Genomic DNA, 27,992 nt, shown 5'->3' on the forward strand with positions numbered 1-27,992 from the left:
AAAGAGCCTTTCCAAACTCCACAAGCTTCTCTTTGCCAACTCTTTGTCACTGCAGCTCCAGAAGCAAATGAAACCATTGACGTTTCTTGTGGTATTCCAGGCTAGGAGGCGGAACTCCTAGGACTGAAATCCACGTCTTTACACCAGCGTCTGCTCTCTCCATGGGCAATCTCTACACTTTGGATCGTCCGCCTGTTAGACTCTGATCACTGACTGAAGTGACACTGATCTCATCCTGTACTGCCTCCTACCCTCCACCCAGAAGTCTTTATTAATCCCTTCATCCATTAAAGGTTGCTGTTTCTCTGTGGTATCTTGTGGATACGTGTTTACTCACATTTATGTATGTATGTATGTATGTATGTATGTATGTATGTATGTATGTATGTAGTGTGGTGGTTTCTATCTCTGGTTATCCTGGCTATCTCTGGCTATCTAAGACCAGGCTGGCCTTCAACTCCTGCCTCTGCTTCCCGAGTGCTGGGATTAAAGGTGTGCACCACCACTGCCCAGCTACTTTTACATTTAAAAAAAATTTTAAATTCTGTATACATGTTTCTGCATGTGTTGCAGTGCCTGACAAGGCCAGAAGAGGGTGTGAGATTCCCTTGGAACTGGAGTTACAGGCAGGCAGTTCTGAGGCACCTGATGTGGTGCAAGCTAGTGTCTCTACTTCTCTGCATACCAGTGCCCTGGGCCTGCCTCCACTGTTGCATCCATGTGGGAGATGCATACTGCAGCTGCCTGGATGCTCCAGCTAAAATAGGTTGGTATGGATCCAGCTGTGCCACCTTCTCAGTAAATATTTTCCACCATAACCTGACTGTCCATATTGCTTTTTCTGAAATTCTGACTTCCTAAAGGTCTTCTATACTGAGGAATGATCCTTGCTGGTCTGCTCTACGGGAGCATCAAGGTATCTTGTTTTCTTTTGTGGACTCCAAGAGGGGACTGTTAGGTCCACCAAACAGCTAAGCAAGGACCCACAGGGACCCAAGCTAGAACTTGTCCCTTTGAATTTATTTTATTATTTATTTATTTATTTTCAAGACAGGGTTTCTCTGTGTAGTCCTGGAACTCGTTCTATAGACCAGGCTGGCTTCTAACTCAGAGATGCCCCTGCTTCTGCCTGCCTAGGGATTAATGGTATGCCACCATACCTGGCTGCTACTGCATGTCTTTAAGTGTTTAAAAGGATGAATCCTCAGATGACGTCTGTGAAATGAAGATAGTATCAGTAACTGCCTTGCAGCACTGAAGTAAAGATTGCCTAATGTCATTGTTTATATTTAGTCATAAGTATTTGTGGAACACCCCCCAAAAATAACCAACCACCACCACCAACAAACCCTTACAATTCTCATCTAAAATACAAATCTATGACTAATAGGGTTTTTTTAGGTTTGTTTGTTTGTTTGTTTTTGTTTTTTGAGATAGGGTCCCTCTATGTAGCCCTGGCTGGCTTGGATCTTGCTGTGTAGACCAGGCTGGCCTTGAACTCAGAGGGAACCACCTGCCTCTGCCTCCCGAGGGCTGAGATTAAAGGCGTGCACCAACACCGTCCGGCATTTCTTTAATTTCTTAAGCAATGTCTGGCTGTAGAGCTCAGGCTGGCCTGGGACCCTCACCTGCCTCTTGCCTACAAGTAGTTTTCTAATGAGGGTGCTGTAGCAGTACTCCTGGTGGGTTACATTTTAAATACAGTTCTGGAATGAAGGGCAAGCTGGCAGGGATCCTTTGGAATAACTTCCCAGAGCAGCCTGCTTCTCCACCATCCCAGTTCTTCTTGGAGAGTTAGTGCAGTTACAAAAGGCTGAAATGGACATTAGCTTGTAGGTATGGGAGGGACCATAATTCAGTGACTAATGATTTTAGTGGCCTGTTCCAAGACTGACAGATTTTGGGGAGATAGGAGAGAGTGTCTCAGATGGCCAAGAGGCAGGAGCTGCAGCACAGTTTAGCACTGGAGAAAAAAATAGGAAGAGAGATGGGTGTGCTGGAATCCGGGCCTTTAATCCCAGCACTTGGAAGAGGGATCTTTGCTTGTCAAAAATCCAGCCTGGTCTACATAGAGAGTCCTGAGCCAGCCAAGGATAGATAGTGATACTCTATCTCAAAATATCAAAAAACAAAAAAAGGCATGAAGAGGTACAGAGCAAAACTAACTTCTGAAAAATGACAGAAGAGTGCCATGAACAGGAGCTGCTAGTATAAACAAGGAACAGAAACACAGAGCAGAGGATTTTTTATTATGAAAAGTCTCTCTCCAGCTTTCTTCAGGTGTGGTCTACTGACAGCACCCTTTAAGATCTTGTTAGAGGGGCTGGGGAAAGAGCTCTGCCATAGAGTACTTGCTGCTTCTGCAGAGTTTGGGGTCGGGTTCCCAGCATCCACAAGGTGGCTCACAACCATCTAACTCCAGTTTCAGGGGCTCTGACACTTGCTACAGGCGTCAGGCTAGCATGTGGTATACATACATCCTGCAAACACTCTTACAATAATTCTTTAAAAAGGATCTTGCTTGCTGGGCGGTGGTGGTGCATGCCTTTAATCCCAGCACTCGCGAGGCAGAGGCATTTTTAGCAAAGCTGCATAGAATAGAGAAACCCTGTCTTGAAAAACAAACAAAACAAAACAAGACAAAAGGACCTTGCTAGAAATAGAGATTCTTGGGCCCTGGCCCCACTTCATTGAATCATAAACATTTTAACAAAGAAGTTCAGATTTTGACTTTTCTGTTGATATAGGGTCTCTTGTAACCTTAGTCTCAACTGGTGATGTAGTTGAGAATGACCCCGAACTCCAGGCCCTCCTGCCTCTCATGTGTGCTGGGATTACTGGCGTGCACCACCGTGCACCGTGGGTTTACGAGTCTGGGGTTCAATCTCATGGCTTTGTGCATGCTAGGCAAGCACTCTACAACCTGAGCTACATTTCCCAACCCAAACCTGAGGAGTTTTAGTGCTCACTAAAGTTAAGCAGCCCCGATTCTGTACTCTGTTAATGTGGAGACTCCACATTAACAGAGGGTAGGTCCACAGCACAGTCGAAGCCAGTGGTTTCTAAAAAGGCCCTGCACGTTTCAAAACGAAGTCCTATACAAACTAGAGAAAACTTACTTCGCTACCTGGAGTTCTCTCAGTATGCAAAATTGCTTCACCTAAAATAATTTCCTGAGAGTCGGCAGTGGTGGCGCGCACCTTTAATCCCAGCACTTGGTAGGCAGATTTCTGTGAGTTTTAGGCCAGCCTGCTCTACAAAGTGAGTTTCAGGTCAGCCAGGGCTGTTACACCGAGAAAGTCTGTCTTGAAAAACAAAACAAAAAGAACTCTGCACGGGGCCAAGTCAAGCTTTCACCCAGCTGGGTTCCGTCTGGGGCCACCCATGTCCCTCGCAGCGCGGAGCAAGCAATAGAGGTTTCTTGGGGTCGGGGGTGGGTGGGTGTGGGGTGCTGCTGAGGGTAAACGCCCAATACCACACTGGTTTACATCCTCGGGCGCGGGAAGCGCTCTTAAAAGTTGATGGCGACAATTCTGCCGCAGGTCGCTTGTGTTTAAGGTTGAACACGCAGACTGGACGGAACTGTTTTGGAGGGGCACACCGGCTATCTCGCGGAGGCAGCCGCACTCCGGAGCAAGGAGCAAACACCTAACTCTTACGGAGCTGCGATGATGACCTTTGAACCCTGACCCCGCGCCTTCCGCAACGCTTCCGCGCGCCGCTGCCGCTTCCGCTCGCTCCCGGACTCCGGGAAAGGCGGCCCTAGAGGGCGGGGCTCTGAGGCCGTCAGTTATGGGCGGTGCCTGTTTGAGGCGGGTCTCGCGAGGGGCGGGATTTGAAGAGGTAGTCTCGATTGGGCTGCCCGGAGGGGCGGGGCCTGCAGCAGCCGGGGTTGGGCGGGGCTGGGAGTTCGTAACCGCCTCCGGGTAACTGGACTCCGGCGGTCAAACCTCCGGAGGCCGGGAGAGGCCGGCGGGCTTGCAGCGCTTCCTGGATCTGGAATCTCCCCGACAGGAGCGGAGTCGGAGGGGCAGCCGGTCCTAAAGCTGGTCTGCGAAGAACTTGCGAACTTGGAAGAGAAAATCCCGGAACCCGGCAGTAAGACCGGGAAGTCCCGGATCGCGGAACGTAGCTCGCGGAGCGGACTCCGCACAGAGCCGGGAGGCCGGATCGCTGCACCGCGGGACGGGACAGAGCGATGTCGGGCCGTGGCGCGGGCGGGTTCCCGTTGCCCCCGCTGAGCCCCGGCGGCGGCGCCGTTGCCGCGGCCCTTGGTGCGCCGCCTCCGCCCGCGGGACCCGGAATGCTGCCCAACCCGGCGCTCAGAGGCCCCGGGCCTTCTGGAGGATTGGGGGTCCCGGGGGCCGCCGCCTTCCGCCCCATGGGCCCCGCGGGCCCCGCGGCGCAGTACCAGGTAAGGAAGGCAGGCGGGCGCCGCCGCGAGGGCGCCTGGTCGGTCCCCCCCGGGCCTCAGGTGAGGGCAGGAGGAGTCCCTGAACCGGCGGCCCAGGGGACACTGCAGGAGGAACTGTCGGAGGCTGGTGGCGGCTCAGGCCAGGGTCCCTCGGTTAGTGGCTGGGGGTCGGGGGCAGGGTGAGAGAGGCTCCGCGGTGGAGGGCTTGAGCAGTTAGTAGAGTCCCGGGGCTTCTTGGCACACGGCTTCTGAGTAACTGAGAGATGTAGGCTTCCTGGGATCTAGAGAATTGTGTGCCACCGGGTTGAAAAGTCTAAGGCAGGTCCCGGAGTCGGGGTCAGGGGGGATGACCCGAGATGTGGTGAGAACATTTTGGAAGAGGGTCGTTACTGAGAAAACAGGGTTATCCATCCTATCATTGGCCCCGGTCCCACTGCAACTCTCTGCCTTGGCTTTTTTTTTTTTTTTTTTTTTTTTCCTAGTTGGGAACTGGCAGAACGTTAGTGTGTCTGAGATGGCTCCCAGCTGCTAGTTGAGGAGGAAGGAAGCCTGGCTTCCTACGACATGGGGGGCTAAGGAGAGGGGGCCCAGAGGGCTCCAGGTTAGATTAGAGACAGCGGCGGCCGCGTCTGAAGAAGGCCCATTCCCAGTAACAGACTGTTCTAGATATGCTCTGTCCTGGGCTTTCTTCTTGGTGTCAGTGACCAGTGAAGTTTGGGAGTGGAGAGGCTTTGTGGAGTCCTGCCAGTCCGGGGCTGCTGCAGCGGCAGCGGCTGCTTCAGGGGGTCCTGCCCTGACCCTTCTAGCTTGGAAGAGAGCAGTCTCAGGTTGCAGCTTCAAAGGCCCTTGAGGAGTGGGGGACAGATTCTGTGGTCAGTGCATTGGGAATTCAGCTTGACCCTGCACGTGGGGCTCCTCCTTCCCCAGTGTTCTGGTGCAAATTGCTCCAGAATGTTTGTAAATTTTATGTTTGGCTTTTGCATTTTAGTGCTGAGCATGGAATCCAGGCAGGGCTTTGCACATGGCTGTATCAGTGAGCTACACCCCCCGGTCCCAGAGTGCCTGGGGATTGTGTCCATCCTTTTACCCCATCCTTGTCACTTTTTTTTTTTTTTTAAGATTTATTTATTTATTATGTATATAGTATTCTGCCTGCATGTATGCCTACAGGCCAGAAGAGGGCACCAGATCTCATTATGGGTGGTTGTGAGCCACCATGTGGTTGCTGGGAATTGAACTCAGGACCTCTGGAAGAACAGCCAGTGCTCTTAACCTCTGAGCCATCTCTCCAGCCCCCATCCTTGTCACTTTTGTTACTTGTTTTTTTGATACTGGGTCTCATGTAGCCCAGGCTGGCTGTGTAGCCAAAAAGCTGGCCTTGAACTCTTTCTGCCTCTCCAGTGCTGGGATTACAGCCATGCACTACCACAGCCAACCTCTCTTTACTTTTACTTATTCTCCGGGTTCTTGACAAGGCCATATGCATCTCAACCTATGTGCCACAGCCACTAATGTCTGAAGGTGTGCACTGTAGCTTACTCTGTCCTCTGCTGGTGTCTCTAGGTAGAGGCCTCAGAAATAGATCCTCATGGAGTGTGCATATTCTACCAGGAATCAAATTTCTAAGGCGATATCTAACTGGGGGTGGGGATAGTGATTCTTCACCCCACCCACCTGCTCCCAACTCTTCATTTTCTCTTAAGAAAATGAAGAATTTGGGTATGAACAGAGATAGACTTGGTCCCAAGGATACTAGCTGGAGTTTATCTTTCCCATGTTGCTTTCTTTGGAGATTCATGGGCCCAGTGTATCACTGATGAGTTTCTACATCAGCTATTCTAGCCCTTGGCCCTGCTTACTTAGGACTGATCTGGAAGCTTCCTATAGGCACGGGGGAGATCTCTCTGCCCCTCCCCCCCCCTCTATGTAGTCCTGGCTGTCTCGACTCACTATGTATACCAGTTTCTTTGGCATGAGTCTCATAGAAAATGTGCCCTTGGGAAAGCCCCTGTGAGGATGGGAAGATGGATTCCTCCATATTTTGTAGCCTTGGGCCTGTGCTGAGGCCAAGCTGGCCAGCTGAATAACTGTGCCGACTGAGGTGTGAGAAAGAGGATGGCCTTGAGTCTGGGCATCCCATACCAACCAGGTTGACATCACCATCTTCTTTTTCTCCATTTCTTCCTCTCTGTTCTCTCGGGGAAGGGCAGCGGGGGAAGTGGGGAAGGAGAACCCGGTTAATACTGGGTGAGTTTGAAGGAGATCCTGCTTCTTTTCATGTCCAGGTGTCCAACTTCCAAAAGAGCTTGGGGTCTGAGGACAAAGGGATTCCTCCTGGTTAGAGCTCTTGGGAGTGAGCAGGAAGAGCAAGGATGTGCATGCTCAAGCTGGGCATATTAGGGAGCTTGTTGAAATAAAAGTAATGGCCCACCTTCCTCTAGAGAGTTATTCTAGTTTTGGAGCACAGTCAGCTGAAGAGCTTAACACACCACAGTCAAAAACAAAACAACATACCTACTGTGCATTATTGCTGGGTTCACTCAGCTCAGAGTTTAAAATACTTCTGTTCATAGGGTCAGGGTATGTTCTCCAAGTGAAGCTTTTAGGCCCAGGCAGCCACCAGGAGGATCAGAGCTGCAGGCTTTGGGTCAGAGCAGAGCACACTTACTTGAACCCTAACCCAGAAATGGCAGAATGAGGTCTAGCCTCTGCCATTGTCTCCTTGGTGGTTATAGAATCAAGCCTAGAATGTGGGGTGTTGGGCCAAGTAGAAGTGACTGTATTCTGGGGTCCAGGGGGCTGAACCAGGCACACCTACCGCTGTGGTGGGGCAGACAGACAGAGAGGCTGAGAATCTGTGGCTGTGACTTTGTCTTCTAACCCTGAGTTTTTAAGTAGGAGGAGTTACTGGCTCTTCAAAGCCCAGGTGTGGACCTTGGCAAGGGGGAACTAGGACTTGAATTGTGAGCAGCCTTCCCAGAGGCCCTGGGTGAGCTGGGGGCCTGGAGCCTGAGCCCCAGAAGTCTGGAGCAGATGTCTGGGTGGAGCCTATTCCAGGCCTGCCTGGGCTGCCTCCTCCTGGGATTTCCCGGAGGACTCCCCAGTACTACAGGCTTTATGAACTTCAGTGGAGGGCTCCTTGGGGGACTGGAGCACCCCAGCTTATATCTGCAATTACCCTAAAAATCTCAAGTCTTGGATGATGGTGGGGGTCTTACAGCTGTGGCCACCCTCACCTTCCCCCTCACCTCCTCCCTCTCTTCCACCCCCCTCCCCCCATAATTTCTGGCTCTGGCTTATTAGGACAGAGAAACAGGCTGCTTTTTTGCCTTTCAACAGCTTTGATGAATTTCTTCCTGATGAGGAGAGACTTGTGGCAGGACTCCCGAGGTCCCAGGATCTCCGACTTTTAACTCCTCAATTGCCACATGCTTCCCCGTCACCCTGCTTCTGTACCTTCCCCTTGTCTCTGGGTCATGTTTCTTTCCCTGCCTCTCTGCTACTGGTCATGATCTGACCCTGTGTTGTTGGGAACATGAGTTTGGTGCTGGATAAAGAAATTGCAGAGTCGGGTCTCCAGGATGCTTGGGCGCAGGGGCGGGGGGACGACATGGGGGTCCTTTAACTTGGTGTGAATCTCCACCCAGGCTGGCCTGGTTGTCTGGCTGTACTGATGGATTGCATAACCTGGGCCCTGGGGCCGGCCCTGTGAAGCTGCCAGGGACAGTGTGTGCAAGGCAGAGCTGCCAAACAGGCCTTTCAGGCAGCAGCCATGGGAGCAGAGCCGGGAGGTGGAGGGCTCCCAGAAATGCTGGAGGCCTGGGTCTTGGATGAGAACCCAAGAAGCTACTCATGTCACCCAGATTGTTGCTGTTGACCCTTTACTCTACTCCTTGCATCCCAGGACAGTCTTATTCTGCAGCTTGGCATGGCTAGGGTTAAGTTGAACCAGCAGCATGGCTGCCAGGTGGTGCCTAGACCATGGGCACCATGGTCCAGATGTCTGCTGCTCTCATTCCCACAGGCCACCCAAGAACCATAACTCCCTTTTTTGGGGGTCTTTTGACATAGAGGTAGGGCATGGCGTAGGGAAGCGTGAGAGAGGAGGGCAGGCAGGCGCGTGGGGGTGGGGTCAGTCCGGGTTGTGGTAGAGGCCATATGGTGACCAGATGGTGCCTGTACTCTCCTGAGGCCATCCCCACAAGTTGTGACATGGCCAAGGCATCCTCCTGTATTTGCTCACCTGGGGTGCTGCTGCCTAATGGCTTGCCATGGCACCGACTGCCTTTCTCCCAGGCATGCCACTGGGCATGCCCCATCAGACTGTGTACAGCCCCTGTACTCCCCTGGGTTGCTGTGCCTTGTCCCTGATCACCCAAGCAGTGTTTTTCCTCAAGGAAGAGGGAGTATGTAGCGGGGCTTCTAAACTCTATAAATAACTCCAGGCGGGCTCATCCCAGGGAGCAGGACATAGCATAGTGAAGCTGGAAAGGTGGTGGTAAGTCCTAAAACGTTCTCCAGGCCCTTCTTTCTGCAAATGGTGCTCCCTCCCACCCCGTGGACTCGAGCTGCCTCATTTGTTGGCACGGCTGCCAGGGCGGTTGCAGGGGCGGGGCAGGTGTGGTTTACACACTGGGCTCAGGCGCCTGTTCCCCTTTGTTCCTGGTCTCCAGCAGGTCTCCCCATGTGCGAGAGAGATGGAGGGTATGGGCTATGGACCTCGTAGGGCTCTGCCACTGACCTGTGCGCCTCCATTATTCCACTTTACCCAGCGACCTGGCATGTCACCAGGAAGCAGGATGCCCATGGCTGGCTTGCAGGTGGGACCTCCAGCTGGCTCCCCATTTGGCACAGCTGCTCCGCTTCGACCTGGCATGCCACCTACTATGATGGATCCATTCCGAAAACGCCTGCTTGTGCCTCAGGCCCAGCCCCCCATGCCTGCCCAGCGCCGAGGGTAAGAATTTTCATACCTTGCCTAGCTCATCTCTGGTGTTAACAGTTTCCCTCTACCTTGACCCCAAGGAGACTCTTGGCAGTTTGGGAGAGGGTTTTGAAGATGGGGAGTTTGGACTGTTAACCTCTTAGATGGGTTTCTGTTTTCCCACTAGGTTAAAGAGGAGGAAGATGGCAGATAAGGTTCTACCTCAGCGAGTGAGTGTTAGGATTGGAGGCCATCTTCCCCAGTCCTGGAATGGGAAGGGAGGGAGGATGGTAGAATCTAGAGCTGGTGAAGCGAGCCATCGGATTTCTCAATCTGCAGATCCGGGAGCTTGTCCCAGAGTCTCAGGCATACATGGATCTCTTAGCTTTTGAGAGGAAGCTGGACCAGACCATCGCTCGCAAGCGGATGGAGATCCAAGAGGCTATCAAAAAGCCTCTGACGGTACATGCTACCCTGAGTCTTTCCAAACTCTGTTTTTCTTCCCTGGCACTGTCTTCCAGGGATAAGCAGGGCTCATCTGCTTAGGCAGTCCTTGTCACAGCAGGGAGCAGTCCACTAGTGGAGCACAACTCAGTTTAGTATGCTTTGAAATGGTACCTTGCTATGTGTGGCCACGAACTCAGTCCTCCTGCCTTTGACTTCTGAGAGCTCTGAGATCACAAGCATTTATCATTGTGCGTGCCCAGTTTACTGTGTTTTAAATAGAGAATACTAGCAAATAGAAAAATGATTCTCAGTAGTGAGTACTTACTGTAGTAGCAAAAGCACTGCATGAACATTCTGTTTCAACCGTGTGTGTGTGTGTGTGTGTGTGTGTGTGTGCGTGTGTGTGTGCGCGCGCGCGCGCGCGCTCAGTTTCTGATGATTCAGAATGTCAGTCTCACAGCTCATGGTCAGACATTTGAGAGGTAGAGAGGTGACAGAGTAGTTACTTTTTAACAACCCAACTCTAAAGCAGCTTTCTTCTCTTTCCTCCTTTGTTCTTTAATTATCTAGAGCAGTCCCCCGAATGTAGAGGCTTTCTAGGAGACCAAGGTATTGAAGGACTGTAGTGGGTGTTTAAATGAGGGTGGGTGGGGGTTTAGAACCTACAGCCTCACATGCTAACCTCATATATTGCTGTATTAAGCCTTGCCCTTGGCTCCAAAGGCTTCTGATCTGCCTGGTATCCTGTGTGTGCAGCTGTGGTGTTGGCACTGTCCACTGAGTTTCTTGAAGGCTAGCACCACTACTAACTCCAAGGGTTATGACTTCTAAGAAGATAGTTAGGGCTGCCAGCACATCTGTCCACCTCTAGCTCATTGTTTTTCCTCCTCAGCAAAAGCGCAAACTTCGGATCTATATTTCCAATACATTCAGCCCCAGCAAGGCAGATGGTGATAATGCAGGAGCTGCAGGGACCCCCGGGGGAACCCCAGCGGCAGACAAGGTGGCTTCCTGGGAACTTCGAGTGGAAGGAAAACTTCTGGATGATGTGAGTTGGGGTAGGAGTTGTTGGAGGGGAGAAGGCGTGTGTGAATGTAGACTGGACAGACATGAGTACTCTTTAAGAAGTCCTAGCATAGGGAAAGGGCACATCCTTTTTCAGTTAGAGGTTAGAGTTGGGGTGGAGAGGGTTGTTTCTATGCTGGGGGTAGGCAAGTGCTCCAGCACAGCTTGAGGACGAACACCTGCAGTATTACACCTTCCCTCTAGATGGCAGTCATGTGTCTTGGATTTACTCACTCACTGGTTGGCAGTGGGGTTAATGGGGAGCCCTTTTCCTGCCAGTTTGCCAAAACTTTGAATGCTACTTCAGGACGCAAGACTGTACTTTGAGCTCCAGGATTGAGTTGTTTCTTCTCTTTTGATTAATGAATTCAGCAGCACACCCATCTTACAGCTCTTTCCATTCCCAGCCTAGCAAACAGAAGAGGAAGTTTTCATCTTTCTTTAAGAGCCTTGTCATTGAGCTGGACAAGGAACTGTATGGGCCTGACAACCATCTGGTGGAGGTGAGAATGCTAGATAGAGCCCGGGAGGGACAAGCTGCCAGGGGATACAGGGCATAAACTCAATGTGCTGGTTGAGTGCTGTAGCCTCTGTGTTAGTGGTAAACTCTGCTCCCCTCTTCTCGGACAGTGGCATCGGATGCCCACCACCCAAGAAACAGATGGCTTTCAGGTGAAACGACCAGGAGATCTCAATGTCAAGTGCACCCTCCTGCTCATGCTGGATCATCAGGTGACAGATGCCCAGGGATTCATGCAGGGAAGGGGAGCAGGTTCCTCTAACTCAGCAGTTCTCAACTTGGGGTGCCGAATGATCTTTTCACAGGGGTTGCCTAAGACCATCAGAAAACACAGATATTTACATTAGACTTCATAAAAGTAGCAAAATTTCAGTATGACATAGCAACAATAATTTTATGGTGAGGAGCTGTGTTAGAGGGCCACAGCATTAGGAAGGTTGAGAGCCACTGCTCTGCCCCCTTCCTCTTCTGTCTCTGCACAGAGCCTTTCTTTACTCCTCTGTCCCTTCCCAGCCTCCTCAGTATAAACTGGACCCCCGACTGGCGAGGCTGCTGGGAGTGCACACACAGACGAGGGCTGCCATCATGCAGGCACTGTGGCTTTACATCAAACACAACCAGCTGCAGGATGGGCACGAGCGGGAGTACATCAACTGCAATCGTTACTTCCGCCAGGTCAGCTGCTGCTCCCTTCTTGTTCTTCAATCCCTGGCATCCGCATTGGAACCCTAGTGGGCAAGTGCTCAGTCAGTCTTTGGACTGCCGTTTACTGGCCCTGGTGGAGTCTACTCCCCCGTGCCCTCAGGCATCACCAGGCCTTTGATGCTCTTTTTAGATCTTCAGCTGTGGCCGACTCCGTTTCTCTGAGATTCCCATGAAGCTGGCTGGATTGTTGCAGCATCCAGACCCCATTGTTATCAATCACGTCATTAGGTAAACGGAAGGAAGGGAAACGGGATGGCTCTTTGGGAACAGAATTCACCCTGGAACTGCTCGAAAAGTAGGCTTGGTGGTGGTTGGGATGTACATAGCCATGTTTCCACTGCCTCTCCTGTGCTGTCTGTAGCGTGGATCCCAACGACCAGAAGAAGACAGCCTGCTATGACATTGACGTGGAGGTGGATGACCCACTCAAGGCCCAGATGAGCAATTTTCTGGCCTCTACCACCAACCAGCAGGAGATTGCCTCTCTTGATGTCAAGGTAAGTCCTTTGTCTCCACAGCCGCTGAGGCCAGAGTGAGGGTGAGCTGATCTGTCATTTCCACAGAGCACACTGAGGCTAGGACCTCTGGACCTAGATCTAAGAACAGACTCCAGGGCTGGAGTACATTTGATACTTGCACCCCTTCTGCAGATCCATGAGACTATTGAGTCCATCAACCAGCTGAAGACCCAGAGGGATTTCATGCTTAGCTTTAGCACTGACCCCCAGGACTTCATCCAGGAATGGCTCCGTTCCCAGCGCCGAGACCTCAAGGTATAGTCCTCTTTTTGAAGGTGGTCCCACCTAACACACTAAGCACTATTCTAGTCCCAGAGCAAGCAGACTGGCTCAGGGGTAGGAATTATGCCACACCTTAATCTTTGTAGATCATCACGGATGTGATTGGGAATCCTGAGGAGGAGAGACGAGCTGCTTTCTACCACCAGCCCTGGGCTCAGGAAGCAGTTGGGAGGCACATCTTTGCCAAGGTGAGGCTCTGCCGTTTTAGCCTCCTTTTCCTGAGAAGCTGAAGTCTGAGCCATGCTTTCTCTTCTCCAGGTGCAGCAGCGAAGGCAGGAACTGGAACAGGTGCTGGGTATTCGCCTGACCTAACTGCTCAGGGATTGCTTCCTTCCTTCCCAGCCCCGGAACCTGCAGGAGACTGTCCTCTTGGTTTTGGCTGGCTGGGGCTGCAGACATGTAGGGTGGAGTGAGGTGTGTCTCCTGTCACCCTTTACTCCCCAGCTAGAGTTTCATAAATGTAGTGCTAGCATCCCTCATTGCTTGGTCCCCAAAGCCTTATTACCTACCATTTAGCATTGGCTTTAATTGGGTCCCTAAGATGCCGCCTCAGCCCCTGCAGGCAGGCCCGTGGACTGCTGGAAGTTGTGCTTTAACTTTGTGACAGACATTTCTGAACCAAAGGCTGCTGGGTTTGCATGTTTACAGGCTCCACCCTAGGGCCAGTGTCAGCTGGCTTTGGGGAGCTGGGCAAGGAAGAGGAGGCGCAGCCCAGACTCTTCCTGGCCTTTCAACCAAAGTTCTTTGCCATTCCTACAAGCCCAGCCTTGCTGCTGGTTTGTCCTTTCGTGGGGTATTTGCACTATTTGGGGAGCAAGTTTTTCTATGTGGGAGCCACTTTTTTGTACAGAGGTAACTGGGATTTTCAGGGAGCCCTACTTGGTGCCTCCTTCCTTCTTTTCTTTTCTTGATCTATGCAAGCGGCTGCAGCCGCCATCATCTCCTGGGATGCCTGGGGCTGCCCACCCCCAGCTGCTTGGGCAGGTGGAGTCTCCCAGAGGGAGGGAATGTGCCAGTTCTCTAATCCAGCTAAAGTAGGGGTGTGTGCATGCTGGAGAGGAAGGAGAAAGGTGGAAGCTGGGAGGATTACTGTTACCTTTTGCAGTTGGTCTTAAAGAGGGTGGGCCTAAGGCTTGGCAAATGCCACTTCTGGCAAACTTGGAAAATTCCAAATAAATCCTTTTGTTTACTTGTGGTGCCCAGAGCTGGTCATTGAACAGTGCAGTCACTTATTAACAGACTGGAGTTCGAGAGTTTACCGCACAGACCTTTATTGGAGGGATCCACACAAAGGACACACCCTCATTTCCATAGCTTCTTGATGGACATATTTTTCTCACTGTCCTTTTGCATGACCTGGAGAGGGAGGTAGAAGAGTGAATATACATGTGTGAGCGGGAATTTATGAACTGTGCAAACACAAGCTTAGCCCGTGGTCCAGAGCCACCGCAGCAAAGGCAGAAGGGTGGAGACACATACCTTAGCTACTGCCATCTCAAAGTCCTCCTGAGTGACATGGACACGCCGTTCCCGCAGAGCATACATGCCGGCTTCTGTGCACACACCCTAAGCAGGGAAGAGAAGCTGAGGCTCTGCCGCTGGGCCCCCTTAGCACTGGGTTGGCTCTTAGGGCATCCTGCTACTGTCCTGCTTCCCTGAAGCCTCCAGTTACCTTCACTTCAGCCCCGGAAGCTCCTGGCATCAATTCAGCAATTTTTCTCAGGTTGATCCCCCTGGTCAAGTTCATTTTGCGAGAGTGGATTTTCAAAATGTCCAGCCGGGCCTAGGGATAAAAGAAGAAAGCCCTGAGCCCTGCACCCTATCTCCATAGCCAGAGCTCCAACAGGCACCATCCACCACAGACCTCCTCATTGGGAGGTGGAAATTCAATTTTTCTGTCGATCCTCCCAGGACGAAGCAGGGCGGAGTCCAGGATATCAATCCTATTAGTAGCCATGATAACCTGGGAAAGGAAGGGGTGGAATCAGCCCAACACTCTTAGGCCTGTGCCACCCGTGCCACCCCACACCTGTACCTGGCTTGTGGGAAAGCCTCTCCCACCTCACCTTGATATTCTTGGTGGCCTCAAAGCCGTCCAGCTGGTTGAGCAGTTCCAGCATTGTGCGCTGCACTTCACTGTCCCCGCCAGAGCCTCCCTCCAGCCGGGAGGAGCCGATGGAGTCAATCTCGTCCATGAAGATGATAGATGGCGCATGCTCTCGCGCCATGACAAACAGCTCCCTCACCATCCTTGCCCCTGTGCAAAGGCCAACCTGGCATTAGGAGCTGATGTGCACCCCACCCTCTCCCCTTCCACTCAGCGCTCACAGTCTTAGCCATAGTTACCTTCCCCGATAAATTTCTGTACCAGTTCAGAGCCAGACACACGAATAAAGGTACAGTCCGTATGATGAGCCACAGCGCGGGCCAACAATGTCTTCCCAGTGCCTGGGGGTCCATACAGGAGCACTCCCTGGAAGGGGGGATACATCACACTTAGGGGAAAAAGCCAACCCCTTTCATTTACTGAACATGCACTAACAAGTGAGGGCTCTGTGCTGGACCCTCACTTGAGGGGAGGGATGTAAGAAATGAAGACCGATGTCCTTTCTGCACTGTATTCAAACTAGCTTCCTGCTCTGGCAACGCCAGCACTGGATCTAGTCTGAGACGGAGACCCGCTGCCTCCCAGGAGAGTCAGATGTTTACCTTTGGTTGTGCAATCCCCAGTGCTTCAAAGAGCTCAGGGTGCTTCACCGGCAGCTCGATCACTTCTTTGATCTCTTTGATCTGCTTGTCCAGACCACCAATCATCTCGTAAGTTGAGTCCGGCACCTTTTCCACCATCATGAGTGACACCAGAGGGTCCACCTTATTAGGTAGGATCTTATGCAGAGTGTAGCTGTCATTCCTTAGAGCGACCCGGCAATTAGGCGTCACCTGGACAAAGGTGACGGGCAGGAGTAAGTCTCAGGATGCGGTGTGGTGGTGCTCCCACACCACCCACAACATCACCAGCTACACTTACATCATTGATGTCAATGTTCTTGTCCACATCAACGACGAATTTGCCCTCAGGATGGACCTGAAGAAATAAGGGCTCATGATTTTCCTCAAGAGTCAGCACATCACCCCTAACCAGGAATAACCCAGGAAGTTCTAGAACATGGCAAGGCTGCACACAAGGAATGGGAATGCAAGGAGCTGGTCCTTGGGGTCATGCTGCTTTTACCTTGACCAACACTTTTTTCTTATCCATGGCCCGAACTACTTCTCCAACGTAGGAGCCCTGTTCCTGCAGCAGCTGCAGCTCCTCCCGCAGCAGACGAACTGAGCAGAAAACCCAAACTAAGCAAAAAACAATCCCGAAGAACTACCAGCCACCCAGCCTCTCATTTGGCATTTCCTTGGTACTCAATTCAATATGCATAAACTAAACCAAGATTCAATATGCACAAACTAAACGAAAACCCTTCTGTCTTGAAAAGGGTTCACAGTGGCTCTCTGAAGAGGTAAATGGGAAACAAGTACACTGAACAGTGGAAAGCATCACTTTAGGCTGAGAGGAGACAGTGAGCATTGCAGAAGATGGAAGGTTGGGACACCCAGACTTTGCCTCAACCAACACATACACGAAGCCTTCCATCTTCTCCCCTCTCACCTTTTGCATTTAGCTCATTCCTCTGGGCCTGCAGTCTCCGGAGATTCTGGCTCTTATCATTTACAATCAACTGGGGAGGACAAGAGACAAATCCCATTACTCAGGAGCAACAGCCTGTTAGGAAACTGGATCTTGGCTGAGACGCTTACAGGCAGGTTTGAGCTGCTGCTTCCGAACTCACTCCAGCAGGGTCTGAAGACCCTGTCCTGCCTGCTAAGATTTCCTAAGGAGCCCCAGGTAGCCATCACAGAAGGCTTCTAGTGTACTACCGGTCTTGGAATAACAGGATCTAATGGTGAAAAATTATAGCTTCTCATGGAGTGGTTTCTGGAGAAGGAACACGGTGTGGTGGAAAGAGGCGGCGGCAGCCTGAGTTCTAGCCCAACAGCTGTCAGTTCAAAATTAGTTCCTGGGGCTGGAGAGATGGCTCAGTGGTTAAGAGCACAGACTGTTCTTCCAAAGGTCCTGAGTTCAATTCCCAGCAACCACATGGTGGCTCACAACCATCTGTAATGAGATCTGGTGCCCTCTTCTGGCCTGCAGGGAGACATGCAGACAGAACACTGTATACATAATAAATAAATATTTAAAAAAAATTTAAAAAAAAAAGTTAGTTAGTTCCTAATGCCAGTCTTCAGATATGTGTGTACAACCTGGGGTGACTGAAGAAGCCAGGAAAGTAAAGCAGGACCATAGTGTGTGTGTGTGTGTGTGTGTGTGTGTGTGTATGTAATAGAGAGGGATATAAATGATGTGAAGGAAGAAATGGGAAAGGGGGAGCCTTAATTAGAAAGGGAAGAAAATATATATAGGTGGGAGGAAGGTAAAACAACAGGATGCCTGAAAAAGTCATTAAGCAATCATTATCTACATAAAATAATATCTAATACATATAAGTTTGTGTATACTGATACACATCTAGTTAAATGAAAGCTTCCCACCTGGGTTGACAATGCTCCACTCAAGGGCCATAGACTAGTTAATAAAAACCCCACTAGGGAGCTGGAGAGATGGCTCACTGATCAAGAGCACTAGCTGCTCTTCCACAGGACCTGGGTTCAATTCCCAGCACCCACATGGCAGCTCACAGCTGTCTGTAGCTCCAGTTCCCGGGGATCTGACACTCCCATACCAATCAATAAACAAACAAACAAATAACACAGAACCCACCAGGTATGAGTAATCTACCTTTTGAGTTGGTCAGGGTCATCTAGAGACTCTCAAAACATTACAGGTGACTGCTGTTGTCACTGGTTGCCACCCACAGAGGGGGGAAGTCAAGTCCCTATTTGCACTTCAACCATAAGACCCAGGCATGTGAGCTGGATCTGACCAAAAGGAACCATGCAAGCTTCCAAGGGAGGAAGCAACTAACAGTCCTAGTTAGCTTTGGTGCCTATGAACCCCAACAGCAGTGGCATGCGCACCGTGTTGGCAACCAACAGCTCTCTAGTGGGGACTTACAGCCTGCCTAACAGGAGGGAAAACATGCCTGGTCCTGGAAATCTGGTCAATTACCCTGGGCTAGTGAAGTCGAGGATCTTGAAAAGACTACAAATACCACTTTACTAAAACAGCATAACCCCTAACTACATTCTATTATCTTATACCTACAGATAAATGTAGTTCTTACCCTTGTCAAAGAAACTTCTCTTGGCAACAAATGGAGGCAATTACAGAAAACCACAACCGATCAAAATGCAGAGAACAAGACTGTGTGCTGCCTGGTCCCAGCTGACACATCTAAGCAGCTCCTACACCTAAGGCTTGGGGACCACTTTGGAAGAGGGGGGCAAATGATTCTAAAAGCCAGAGGGACAAAAAGGTTGTCGTCAGATTCTATCTCCTAGAAATGCCAGAGAGGCTACATTCATGAAGTCTCATCAACATGGCTACCTAAACAAGTCCGAAGAAGGACAACACCAATGGACACGCTAACATGGAAAGAGGGAAGCTCATCCATGGGGCCTCAACCTTAGACACAGAACTATGGGTAGGTGAGGAATATTGAGAGGAAGAGAAATAATCTTCCCAAAGGAAGAGCCCCTCTCCCCAAATTGGTCATAGCATACTAAGTGACTATATACATACAGGTAACATTATACGGACTGAACAGGTTGTATTTATGTATTTGGGAACATATATATTATTTTTATATGCATCTATGTAACAAAAAGAGGCCATGAATTTGAGAGAAAACAAGGGGAGCTGGTGTACAGGAGGGATTGGAGGGAAGGAAAGTGTGTGTGTGTGTGTGTGTGTGTGTGTGTGTGTGTGTGTGTGATGCCATTAGAATTTCAAAAACTAAAATTAGAAAAGTGAGTAAAAAAGGTAGTCATAGCCAGGCATGGTGGCGCACACCTTTAATCCCAGCACTCGGGAGGCAGAAGCAGGCGGATCTCTGTGAGTTTGAGGCCAGCCTGGTCTACAGAGTGAGTTCCAGGAAAGGCGCAAAGCTACACAGAGAAACCCTGTCTCGAAAAACCAAATAAATAAATACATAATTAATTAAAAAAAAATGGTAAACCAAGCTGGGTGTGGTGGCTCTTGTCTTTAATCCCAACATCTGGGAGGCAGAGGCAGGAGAATTCTTGAGTTTGAGTCCAGCTTTATATACATAGGGAGTTCTGGGTCATCTGGGGGTACACAGTGAGACATTGTCTAAAAAAGGAAAGGTAAACCAAACAGAATAGCTAGCTGTAAATGCACCTGGGGTTCAGAAATTTTCTCTGTGGCTTTCCAAACCCATTCCCATTCCCACTTACACCTTTGGCTAACTGAACCTTTTACAAGTGGTTTTGTTTTCCAAATAGGGTTTTATGTAATCCAGGCTGATTCCAAACTCAAAATACTACTCCTGCCTCAGCCTCCTGAGTGCCAGCATTACTGGTATGCCTACCACACCCCACACCGTGATATCTTTTTTATCCCCCCAAATTAAAATTTGACTCTCAGGACTAGAGAGGTGGTTCAGTCATTGAAAGTACTGGCTGCTCTTTCACAGAACCTGGCTTTCATCCCCAGCACCCACATGACAGCTTACAACCCTCTGTAACTCCAGTTCCAGGGGATCCCACACGCTCTTCTGGCTTTCACAGGCAGCAGGCATATGTGTGGCACACAGACATAGATGCAGGCCAAACACCCATACACATAAAATGAAAAACTTACAAAGCAAGCAAGCAAACCAACCCTAACTAAATACTACTCAAATCCTAAATACTAAATCAAAGAGATGAGCGTGAAGGGCAGGAGATTATTAATATACTTGACATTGCTTGTTAATTCCCAACCACAAAGAAGGGGCTGAAGACACTGCTCAGCAGTTAGCTGGGCTTACTGCTTTAGCAGAGGGCCTGGGATTAGTTCTTAGCATCCATGGTAGATCACAACCACCTGTAACTCAAGTTCCAGGGGATCCACTGCCCTCTTCTGGCCTCCACAGGCACCCGCACACAGATGGTGCACATAAACGTACAGGGATGCACACACACAATAAACAAATTTAAAAAAAAAACTACAAAGGAACAACACAGGAAAAAAACTCTTCCCTGCACGCCCAGTGGAATAAGGACTCGAGGAATTCTGCATGCATCAGTTCCCATCTTCGTCTAGCTCCCTCTGGTGTCTGTACTCACCTGGAGTTCTTCAATCTTGGACAGATAATACTGGCGGAGTCCACTGCCTGCCTTCCCCTCTTCCAGTTCCATCTGAAGACAAGTGTAATCGTTAAACAAGGGCCTAAACCACTGGGATTAAGCCATACTATTTCCAAGGCACTTCACCATACAGCTTAAGAAATAAGGCCAGAAAAACTCATTCCTTTTTCCTCAGATCTCGATGGGTGAGGTCTGTGTGTTCGAACTTCGGAGGCTTAGTTCTTGGTTCTAACCCTTCCTTTTGAATCCACTAAAAGGATGCAATTACCACCTACCTCTGAAGACTTTTTGGAGGCTCAAGGGGCCGTGTATCCAGGGAGCGCTTTGCTCTGTGGCAAGAGCTATACAGACCCAAGGTGTAACTAACTACTCCAGACAGAGCCAAAACGGAGGACCCGAGTCCAGGTCCGGCCCCAGGCCATTCCTGCTTGCCTCGCTCCTCACTCCGTTTCTACCCACCCCTGTCCTGCTCAACCGGGGCGGCGCTGACACAGCAGATCCTGTCCCAGGCAGGGTCCCGTCTGACGTGGTCCACCCGTTCCTGATCTACTCGACCCCCTTGCTCTTGGCCACTGCTCACTTCAGATCATACGCACTCCGCCCTCAGCTTGGGTGGCTGCCTGCCGCCGCCGCCGCCGCAGCCTTACCTGCTCTGGCCCATCAAGCGCCATCTTCCCTCTTTCGGCAAGGACCGCCGGCATCCAAGTCACCCGATCGCGCAGGCGCGGAGGCGGAAGCCTGCGACCTGTGACTCGGGCGAGAAGAGTTCCGGGTCAATGGGAGGGGTGTGTGGCGATACAACAACAGCGGCTCTAATGGGAGAGGCGCTTCTGGAGGTCAGTAGCTTTGGGAGGGAGTGAGGAGGCGTAGGCCTTCTGGGTGTTGCTTCCTAGAGTCTAGGTTAGTAGTTATTGTACGCGACCTTCTAGGCTCCACTTTTTTGTGTCCAAAATTTTTCGGACAGAAAAATTTTGGCCACACTCAACATGGCGGAAAACTTAAAGCCAGGAACGCAGGAAACGCGGGCGGAAGCGGAAGTACGATAGCTGCCTACATGTGCTGTTTCCCAAGTGTTGAAAACCCTGTGGAGTTAAGGGCTGTCTCGGGGTCCGGTGAGTGATTCCCTCGTCGACTAAGGAGTCGAAGCAGAATCCAGTGTTCGGGAAGATGTCCTCAGCTTTTTCTTTCTCCCCAGAGTGAGTGATATTACCCCGTCCCACCATGGGGAAGAAAGGCAAAGTAGGCAAGAGCCGGCGGGACAAGTTCTATCACCTGGCCAAGGAGACTGGTGAGTCCGGGTTCGCGCTTTTTCTAATACGGAATTCTTTTTCCTTAGAGGGGTGATGGGGTTGTGAGTCCGTGGAAGTTCTGCTAGAAAAGGCCTTCGTGGACGTTATTGTTTTGTACACTCCCCATGGTCCAGGTTATCGTTCGCGCTCTGCCTTCAAACTGATCCAGCTCAATCGCCGCTTTCAGTTCCTGCAGAAAGCCCGGGCCTTGCTGGACCTGTGTGCTGCGCCCGGAGGATGGTAACATTTGGCAGGGGCTGCACTGATGGCACCTTCCTGGCCCTGATTAGTTTTGAGTTGCTTTGGAGTGGGAATTGAATCTCTTACCCATCCCTGTTACAGTAATTACATAATTCAGATTAAATATTCCATAGCATGTTCCTTTCTTAAACTTTGGAAGGCAGCTTTATTTTTTCCTCAGCTAGGGCTGGAATCAAGGACTTACTCATGTTAGACAGGCACTCTACCTCTGAGTTATATGAGATTGGGGAATCTGCTTTATTATTTCTCGAGACAGGGACTCTTAAAAGTTGCCCAGGATGGCCTTGAACTTGTGAGCTTGCTGCCTTGCCCTTGGAGCTGGGAATGCAGGCGTGTGCTGAAATTCAAGAAGCAGTTTGCTTCTTGACTGTCGAAAATGTGTGTGTGTAAAGACGTTTGGCCACTACATGTAACAGGTACCCCTAAAAGGGGTGAAACATCACATTGCCAGAGGGAAAGGTATTTTAATATGTCCCTTTCACAGGCTGCAGGTGGCTGCCAAGTTTATGCCTGTATCCAGTCTTATTGTGGGTGAGTGACTCTCCTGGGTATTTGAGGGAGGGGTCTGTGAAATACCAACTTTGTTCTCCATCTCTCGCACCACGTAATTCACTGACCTAACTTCTTCCAGGAGTGGACCTGGTTCCAATCAAGCCTCTTCCCAATGTTGTGACTCTTCAGGAAGATATCACAACAGAGCGCTGCAGGCAGGTAATGAGAATTTCTCCTTCCTGCCCCTTTATGTGCAGACATCATTGTCTCCTAAGGGTGAAACACTTCCCAGTTTACCATGGTTTTTAAGCATGTGCCCCAAAAGACCCATGACAATCCTAGTGTACATTTCCATCTTTATAGTCAAGGTTTTCTTTTTTTCCCCAAGACAGTGTCTTGCTGTGTACTTCAGGATAGCTTATAACTAACTATGTAGCATAGACTGACATAGAACAAGGTTGGCCTTGATCTTGCAGTCTTTCTGCCTCTTGAGTACTGGGATTACAGGCTTGTGCTACCAAGCCTGGTAGAAGCAGTACTGTGAATTGGTAGAAGGACAGGAGATCTTCAGTAAAGTTCTTTCCAGTGAACTCATTCTAAGCTTGAAGACAGAAGTGTTGTTTCTTGTACCCCTAGTACCTGGCACAGGATGTTGCCCATGGTGCGCACTTAGTAAACGACTGACAGATGACTGAACCAGGAGTTCTATTCTTAGCCCTTCTTTTGTTTCCACTGCTATAAACCTTTTACTTTTCATCAGGCCCTGAGGAAGGAGCTGAAGACTTGGAAAGTTGATGTTGTACTCAATGATGGGGCTCCCAACGTTGGGGCCAGTTGGGTCCATGATGCTTACTCACAAGGTACTGGGAATGTGGACCTTGGAGGGGAGGGTGGAGCTGGCATGTTCTGAAGCCACAGATTCTTACTGTCTGTCTCTGCCCTACAGCTAACTTGACACTGATGGCACTGCGTCTGGCTTGCGATTTTTTGGCCCGTGGTGGTTGCTTCATCACAAAAGTCTTCCGTTCCCGTGACTATCAGCCCCTGCTGTGGATCTTCCAGCAGCTGTTCCACCGTGTCCAGGCCACGAAGCCCCAGGCCTCTCGCCACGAATCTGCAGAAATCTTTGTAGTCTGCCAAGGTGGGATGTCACTACTTCTTCCTCTTGACACAGCCTTCTAATTATGAAAGCATACCTTGATCTATCTATCTTCCCATTTTAGGATTCCTGGCTCCTGACAAGGTTGACAGTAAATTCTTTGATCCTAAGTTTGCCTTTAAGGAGGTTGAAGTTCAGGCTAAAACTGTTACTGAGCTGGTGACAAAGAAGAAGCCAAAGGTTTGGTTTTTTTTTTTTTTTTTTGAGAAATGGGTTGTGAAACTGGCAAGATTTGACATCCAAGAAGGGACTGTCTAACCATCGTTATTCCCCTTCCTAAGGCTGAAGGCTATGCCGAGGGTGATTTCACTCTCTATCACCGAACCTCAGTCACTGACTTCTTGCGAGCTGCCAATCCTGTTGACTTCCTCTCCAAGGCCAGCGAAGTGAGTTCCCAGATTGAAGGTATAAGGGAGCCCCAGAAACATGGCCAGAAAGAAATTTCATTCCTTTTCCTCACAAATAGATCTCAATAGATGATGAAGAGTTGGCACAGCATCCAGCTACAACTGAGGATATAAGAGCATGCTGTCAGGACATCAAAGTGCTGGGCCGCAAGGAACTTAGGTACATTGGTGTAAAGGCCAGAGTACAGGCCTTTGAAGAACATGACATTGGACTCTGGGAACCAGGATTCCGTTTGTGGCCGAAGCCTGAAATTTGGAGTGTGGACATAAAGAGGCAGGGATGGGGATGGTTAAGATTAGTAATAGTATTTCTTGGGCAGGTCTCTCCTGAATTGGAGAACAAGACTTCGGCGATATGTGGCCAAGAAGCTGAAAGAGCAAGCAAAGGCACTGGACATCAGGTGAGGAAGTAACCAGGGTTAGCAGTGGTTGGGTGTTGGACCAAGTGTCTGGGACAATAAGCAGACTCTTTGGATTGGTGTGCCAGCCTCAGCTCAGAAGAAGAAGGTGATGAGGATGAGTCAATTGCTGAGACAAAGCAGGCTTCAGAGGAGGAGGAGGAGGAGCAGCTTAACCGGACCCTGGCAGAGATGAAAGCCGAAGAGGTGGCCGAACTAAAGAGGTGAGGGGCATGAGGAAGACTATATGGAGATGGTAAAAGGCACAGAAGTTTTGAAGCCAGGCAAGTTAAATCCCTCAAACTATCTGTTCAGGAAGAAAAAGAAATTGCTTCGTGAACAGAGGAAGCAGCGGGAGCGTGTAGAACTGAAGATGGATTTGCCTGGGGTTTCCATTGCAGATGAGGGGGAGACAGGCATGTTCTCCCTGCGTACCATCCGGGGTCAGCAGGTAAGGGAGGGCTGGAGACAGGGGAGTCAGGATGATCAGTTTGAAGGCCTGGAGGTGGAGGGACATTGGATTAAATATACTGAATGATCTTGGGTTTGGTTGTATTCACCAATAAAGTTAGTAAGGGGAATTGTAAAGAAAAGTGAGAATACTCTGACTCACACGCTGAAAAGAAACATGCCTAATATGAGATGAGGAAGATTTGTAAAACTAGAGTATTAAGACCAAGAGTTCACGTTATAGTAGATGAAGCTGTAGCGCCTGGGTTACCAACCCAGACTGGATTCCTCCGTGGGGCAGTCATCTTCACCTCACTGTGGCCAATGAGCAACTCGCATTGGGCTGCTAGGTGATGCTTCTGTCAAATATGGAAGAACATGCCTTCCATAGTGAAAGCAATGTCACATGCAGAATGAGCTTTTGTGGTGAGATAGCCTAGTCACCTATATGACACAGGAGAGGCAATGGAGCAGGTACAGCTTTTAGTTCCAACTCCACTTGAGGTATGTAACTTACAACCTTGTACCATTCTTCAGTTTGTTTCATTCATTTGTTAAACAAGAATATACCATATCCACTGCAAGTTTTATGAAAAATTAAGAAAATGGTTAAGTATAACCCCAGGATGTTATGATAAATACAGCTCTGTCCACCTTGAGAATAGGTTCTTGGTTCTGAGAGTACTTAAAAGCTATCAGTTTGTTTTGACACATGCTCTCTGGTACTTCTTTACTTGGGATCAAAATGTAGAGATGTGAATTCAGGTATTTCAAGTGGCTTCTGAGTTATTTTTAAACTAGTCAGCATGTAGGCCTGAACCTAGAACTGGACGTTTTAGACACGCTGGTTGCTGCTTTTCTAGGTCACAGCTGCTGTGTAGGCGCTAACATTTGTCAGTGTTCTAACAAATGTTAGAGGATGAACTAAGTTAATGGGCATGGGAAAATGCACTGTGTTGCCTTTAAGTACTTCAATCTATCCCTGTTGACTTTAGTTGCTAGAGGAAGTAACACAAGGAGACATGAATGCTGCAGACACATTTCTGTCTGATCTGCCAAGGGACGACATCTATGTGTCAGACGCTGAGGATGGTGATGATGATAGTTCTCTGGAAAGTGACCTGGATCCAGAAGAGCTGGCAGGAGTCAGGACACATTCTAGTCTGAAGGACCGGAAGTGGTAAGGGCTGTGTGTGTGAAAGGAAGTGCTGCCACCCTAAGCTTGATTCTCAAGACAGAATTGGTGTGGGCCTGGACAGCAAAGCCTCTAGGTGCTGGGGGTGGGGTAGGGGAGGTGGTGGTAGTGTGTTTCACCTCGCTTTCCTTTGGGTCTACAGTTTGCGGTTTGCTCAAGTAGATGACAATAAAGAGGAGGAAGGCGAGAACCCATTGCTGGTACCACTGGAAGAAAAGGCGGTGCTGCAGGAAGAGCAAGCTAACCTGTGGTTCTCCAAGGTAGAGCCCGGGAGCCTGACAGGACACTGGAATTCTCTGGGAGAAGGGTTGCTGAGGTTTTCCTATCACAGGACGGCTTCAGTGGAATTGAGGACGACGCTGATGAGGCCCTGGAGATCAGTCAGGCACAGCTGCTCCACAAGAGCCGTAGGAAGGAGCCACCTCCACCACCTTCTAGCCTGAAGACTGAGAAGAAACCTCCCCAGTGCCAGAATGAGATTCCTAAGGAGACAGAGGCTGTTTTGGGGACAGAAGCTGTCACTGACCCTGGAGGGGAGGACAAAGTCAACAGCTCAGATAGTGACAGCAGCAGTAGCGAGGATGAAGAAAGGTGAGTGGATCTAGCTGATGGGTTTCTGTGTAGTTTCACTAGGTGGCTTTAAATGGGAAATAAAGTTGTGGCAAAGTGGATTATCCCCATGGAGGCGGTAGAATCATTAATCAATTCTGCCTGCTTCCACAGCTGGAAAGCCTCCCGTGGTATCAAGCGAAGCCGTGGTTCTAAGGCAGATGATGATGGTTTGAGGTCGTGCCTATTGAGGACCCAGGTAAGAAGTATGTATGTATGTACACAGTGGAGAGAAACCAGAGCAAGTTTCAGTGATGAGAATCAGGCTTTGACTTTTGCCTTTCCCTCTCCAGTGAAACACCGAATTCTGGACCCCGAAGGCCTTGCTCTAGGTGCTGTTATTGCCTCTTCCAAAAAGGCAAAGAGAGACCTTATAGATAACTCATTCAACCGGTAAGAGCCCCAGCATCATGAAGTTCTGTGGGTGAAGGGAAGGTTTCCTTCCTTAGGGAAGTAACAGGTGATCGCTGGCTTGGTATCCTCTCTACTCAGGTATGCATTTAATGAAGATGAGGGAGAGCTTCCAGAGTGGTTTGTGCAGGAAGAGAAGCAGCACCGGATACGGCAGCTGCCTGTTGACAAGAAGGATGTGGAGCATTACCGAAAACGCTGGCGGGAAATCAATGCACGGCCCATTAAGAAAGTAGCTGAGGCTAAGGCCAGAAAGAAACGGAGGGTAAGTAGCTGAGATTGCCTGAGGTTAGGAGTTGCTGGGGAAAGTTAGAGACAGAAGTCATCTAACTGAGGCTCCCCTCCAGATGCTGAAGAAGCTGGAGCAGACCAAGAAGAAGGCAGAAGCTGTGGTGAACACTGTGGATATCTCAGAACGAGAAAAGGTGGCACAACTGCGGAGGTAATTTGGCGAACAGCAGCCACAAAGACACCGGGTTAAGTAGAGTTCCAGAGAGCGGACCGTAACTTGCTTCTTTCTTTTACAGTCTCTACAAGAAGGCTGGACTTGGCAAGGAGAAACGCCAGGTCACCTATGTTGTAGCTAAAAAAGGTGTAGGCCGTAAGGTCAGGCGGCCAGCTGGAGTCAGAGGTCATTTCAAGGTAGTGGACTCTAGGATGAAGAAGGACCAGAGAGCACAGCAACGGAAGGAACAGAAGAAAAAACACAAGCGGAAGTGAACAGAGGCATCCAGAGAGACAAAGACTAGGAAGATGTGGTATAGTTCACGCTGGTGGTTTTGGCACCTGCTGTTGGCCCATATGATTAGGGGAGCTGTGGTGTGCCTACAGTTCTACAATAGAAGTACTTCTTGCCTCTTGAAGAATGGTCATACATGAAAGCACCAAGGGACGATTTTTGATGACAGACTGACACCTACCCCCCAATCTTTCACGAAGGACTTGGGATGGAAGCATCCTTTTTTTTTTTTTTTTGAGACAGGATTCTCTGTGTAGTTTTGTGCCTTTCCTGGAACTCGCTCTGTAGACCAGGCTGGCCTCGAACTCACAGAAATCCGCCTGCCTCTGCCTCCCAGTGCTGGGATTAAAGGCGTGCGCCATCACTGCCCCGGAAACATCTTTTTTA

At 49.9% G+C, this 27,992-nt stretch overlaps 3 protein-coding genes across 3 annotated transcripts; 2 read left to right on the top strand and 1 right to left on the bottom strand.

The window, feature by feature from the left end:
- The first annotated feature begins 3,902 nt into the window (after positions 1–3,902).
- Positions 3,903–14,070, top strand: Smarcd2 (SWI/SNF related, matrix associated, actin dependent regulator of chromatin, subfamily d, member 2). The gene is made up of 13 exons (XM_028865188.2): positions 3,903–4,414; positions 9,187–9,371; positions 9,526–9,568; positions 9,678–9,800; positions 10,678–10,833; positions 11,258–11,353; positions 11,481–11,582; positions 11,884–12,045; positions 12,206–12,303; positions 12,437–12,572; positions 12,726–12,848; positions 12,962–13,063; positions 13,134–14,070. The coding sequence occupies exons 1-13, from the start codon at positions 4,199–4,201 to the stop codon at positions 13,185–13,187; spliced, it is 1,596 nt and encodes a 531-aa protein (XP_028721021.1). The 5' UTR covers positions 3,903–4,198; the 3' UTR covers positions 13,188–14,070.
- Positions 14,071–14,121: 51 nt separating this feature from the next.
- Positions 14,122–21,106, bottom strand: Psmc5 (proteasome 26S subunit, ATPase 5). The gene is made up of 12 exons (XM_028865189.1): positions 20,843–21,106; positions 20,175–20,246; positions 16,537–16,606; positions 16,108–16,205; positions 15,904–15,960; positions 15,585–15,815; positions 15,222–15,348; positions 14,942–15,132; positions 14,740–14,838; positions 14,548–14,658; positions 14,355–14,441; positions 14,122–14,231 (listed from the first exon to the last, which is right to left on the bottom strand). Exons 1-12 carry the CDS (start codon positions 20,894–20,896, stop codon positions 14,178–14,180), a joined length of 1,251 nt encoding a protein of 416 aa, XP_028721022.1. The 5' UTR covers positions 20,897–21,106; the 3' UTR covers positions 14,122–14,177.
- A 26-nt stretch (positions 21,107–21,132) lies between these two features.
- On the top strand, positions 21,133–27,893 carry Ftsj3 (FtsJ RNA 2'-O-methyltransferase 3). The gene is given in 22 exon segments (XM_028865185.2): positions 21,133–21,307; positions 21,391–21,483; positions 21,619–21,724; positions 22,230–22,276; positions 22,377–22,456; positions 22,998–23,097; positions 23,184–23,378; positions 23,461–23,576; positions 23,678–23,782; positions 23,863–23,963; positions 24,124–24,204; positions 24,291–24,425; positions 24,517–24,652; positions 25,647–25,831; positions 25,989–26,106; positions 26,178–26,437; positions 26,570–26,622; positions 26,625–26,654; positions 26,749–26,848; positions 26,948–27,131; positions 27,214–27,308; positions 27,394–27,893. Coding segments are annotated over 21 exon segments (2,487 nt in total). The 5' UTR covers positions 21,133–21,307; positions 21,391–21,416; the 3' UTR covers positions 27,587–27,893.
- Positions 27,894–27,992: the final 99 nt, after the last annotated feature.

This window comes from Peromyscus leucopus, chromosome 8b, assembly GCF_004664715.2.
Source record: "Peromyscus leucopus breed LL Stock chromosome 8b, UCI_PerLeu_2.1, whole genome shotgun sequence".
Classification (NCBI taxonomy): domain Eukaryota; kingdom Metazoa; phylum Chordata; class Mammalia; order Rodentia; family Cricetidae; genus Peromyscus; species Peromyscus leucopus.

Excerpts from the sequence above, each read along its gene's own strand:
- Psmc5 (XM_028865189.1), bottom strand. The coding sequence starts at position 20,896 with ATGCCGGCGGTCCTTGCCGAAAGAGGGAAGATGGCGCTTGATGGGCCA. Across the intron at positions 15,961-16,107 it reads AGAAAAAAGTGTTGGTCAAG|GTCCATCCTGAGGGCAAATT; the intron begins GTAAAAGCAGCA and ends TTATTTCTTCAG. Across the intron at positions 14,839-14,941 it reads AGGCCACCAAGAATATCAAG|GTTATCATGGCTACTAATAG; the intron begins GTGAGGTGGGAG and ends TTCCTTTCCCAG.
- Smarcd2 (XM_028865188.2), top strand. The coding sequence starts at position 4,199 with ATGTCGGGCCGTGGCGCGGGCGGGTTCCCGTTGCCCCCGCTGAGCCCC. Across the intron at positions 12,304-12,436 it reads GTTATCAATCACGTCATTAG|CGTGGATCCCAACGACCAGA; the intron begins GTAAACGGAAGG and ends TGCTGTCTGTAG. Across the intron at positions 12,849-12,961 it reads CCCAGCGCCGAGACCTCAAG|ATCATCACGGATGTGATTGG; the intron begins GTATAGTCCTCT and ends TAATCTTTGTAG.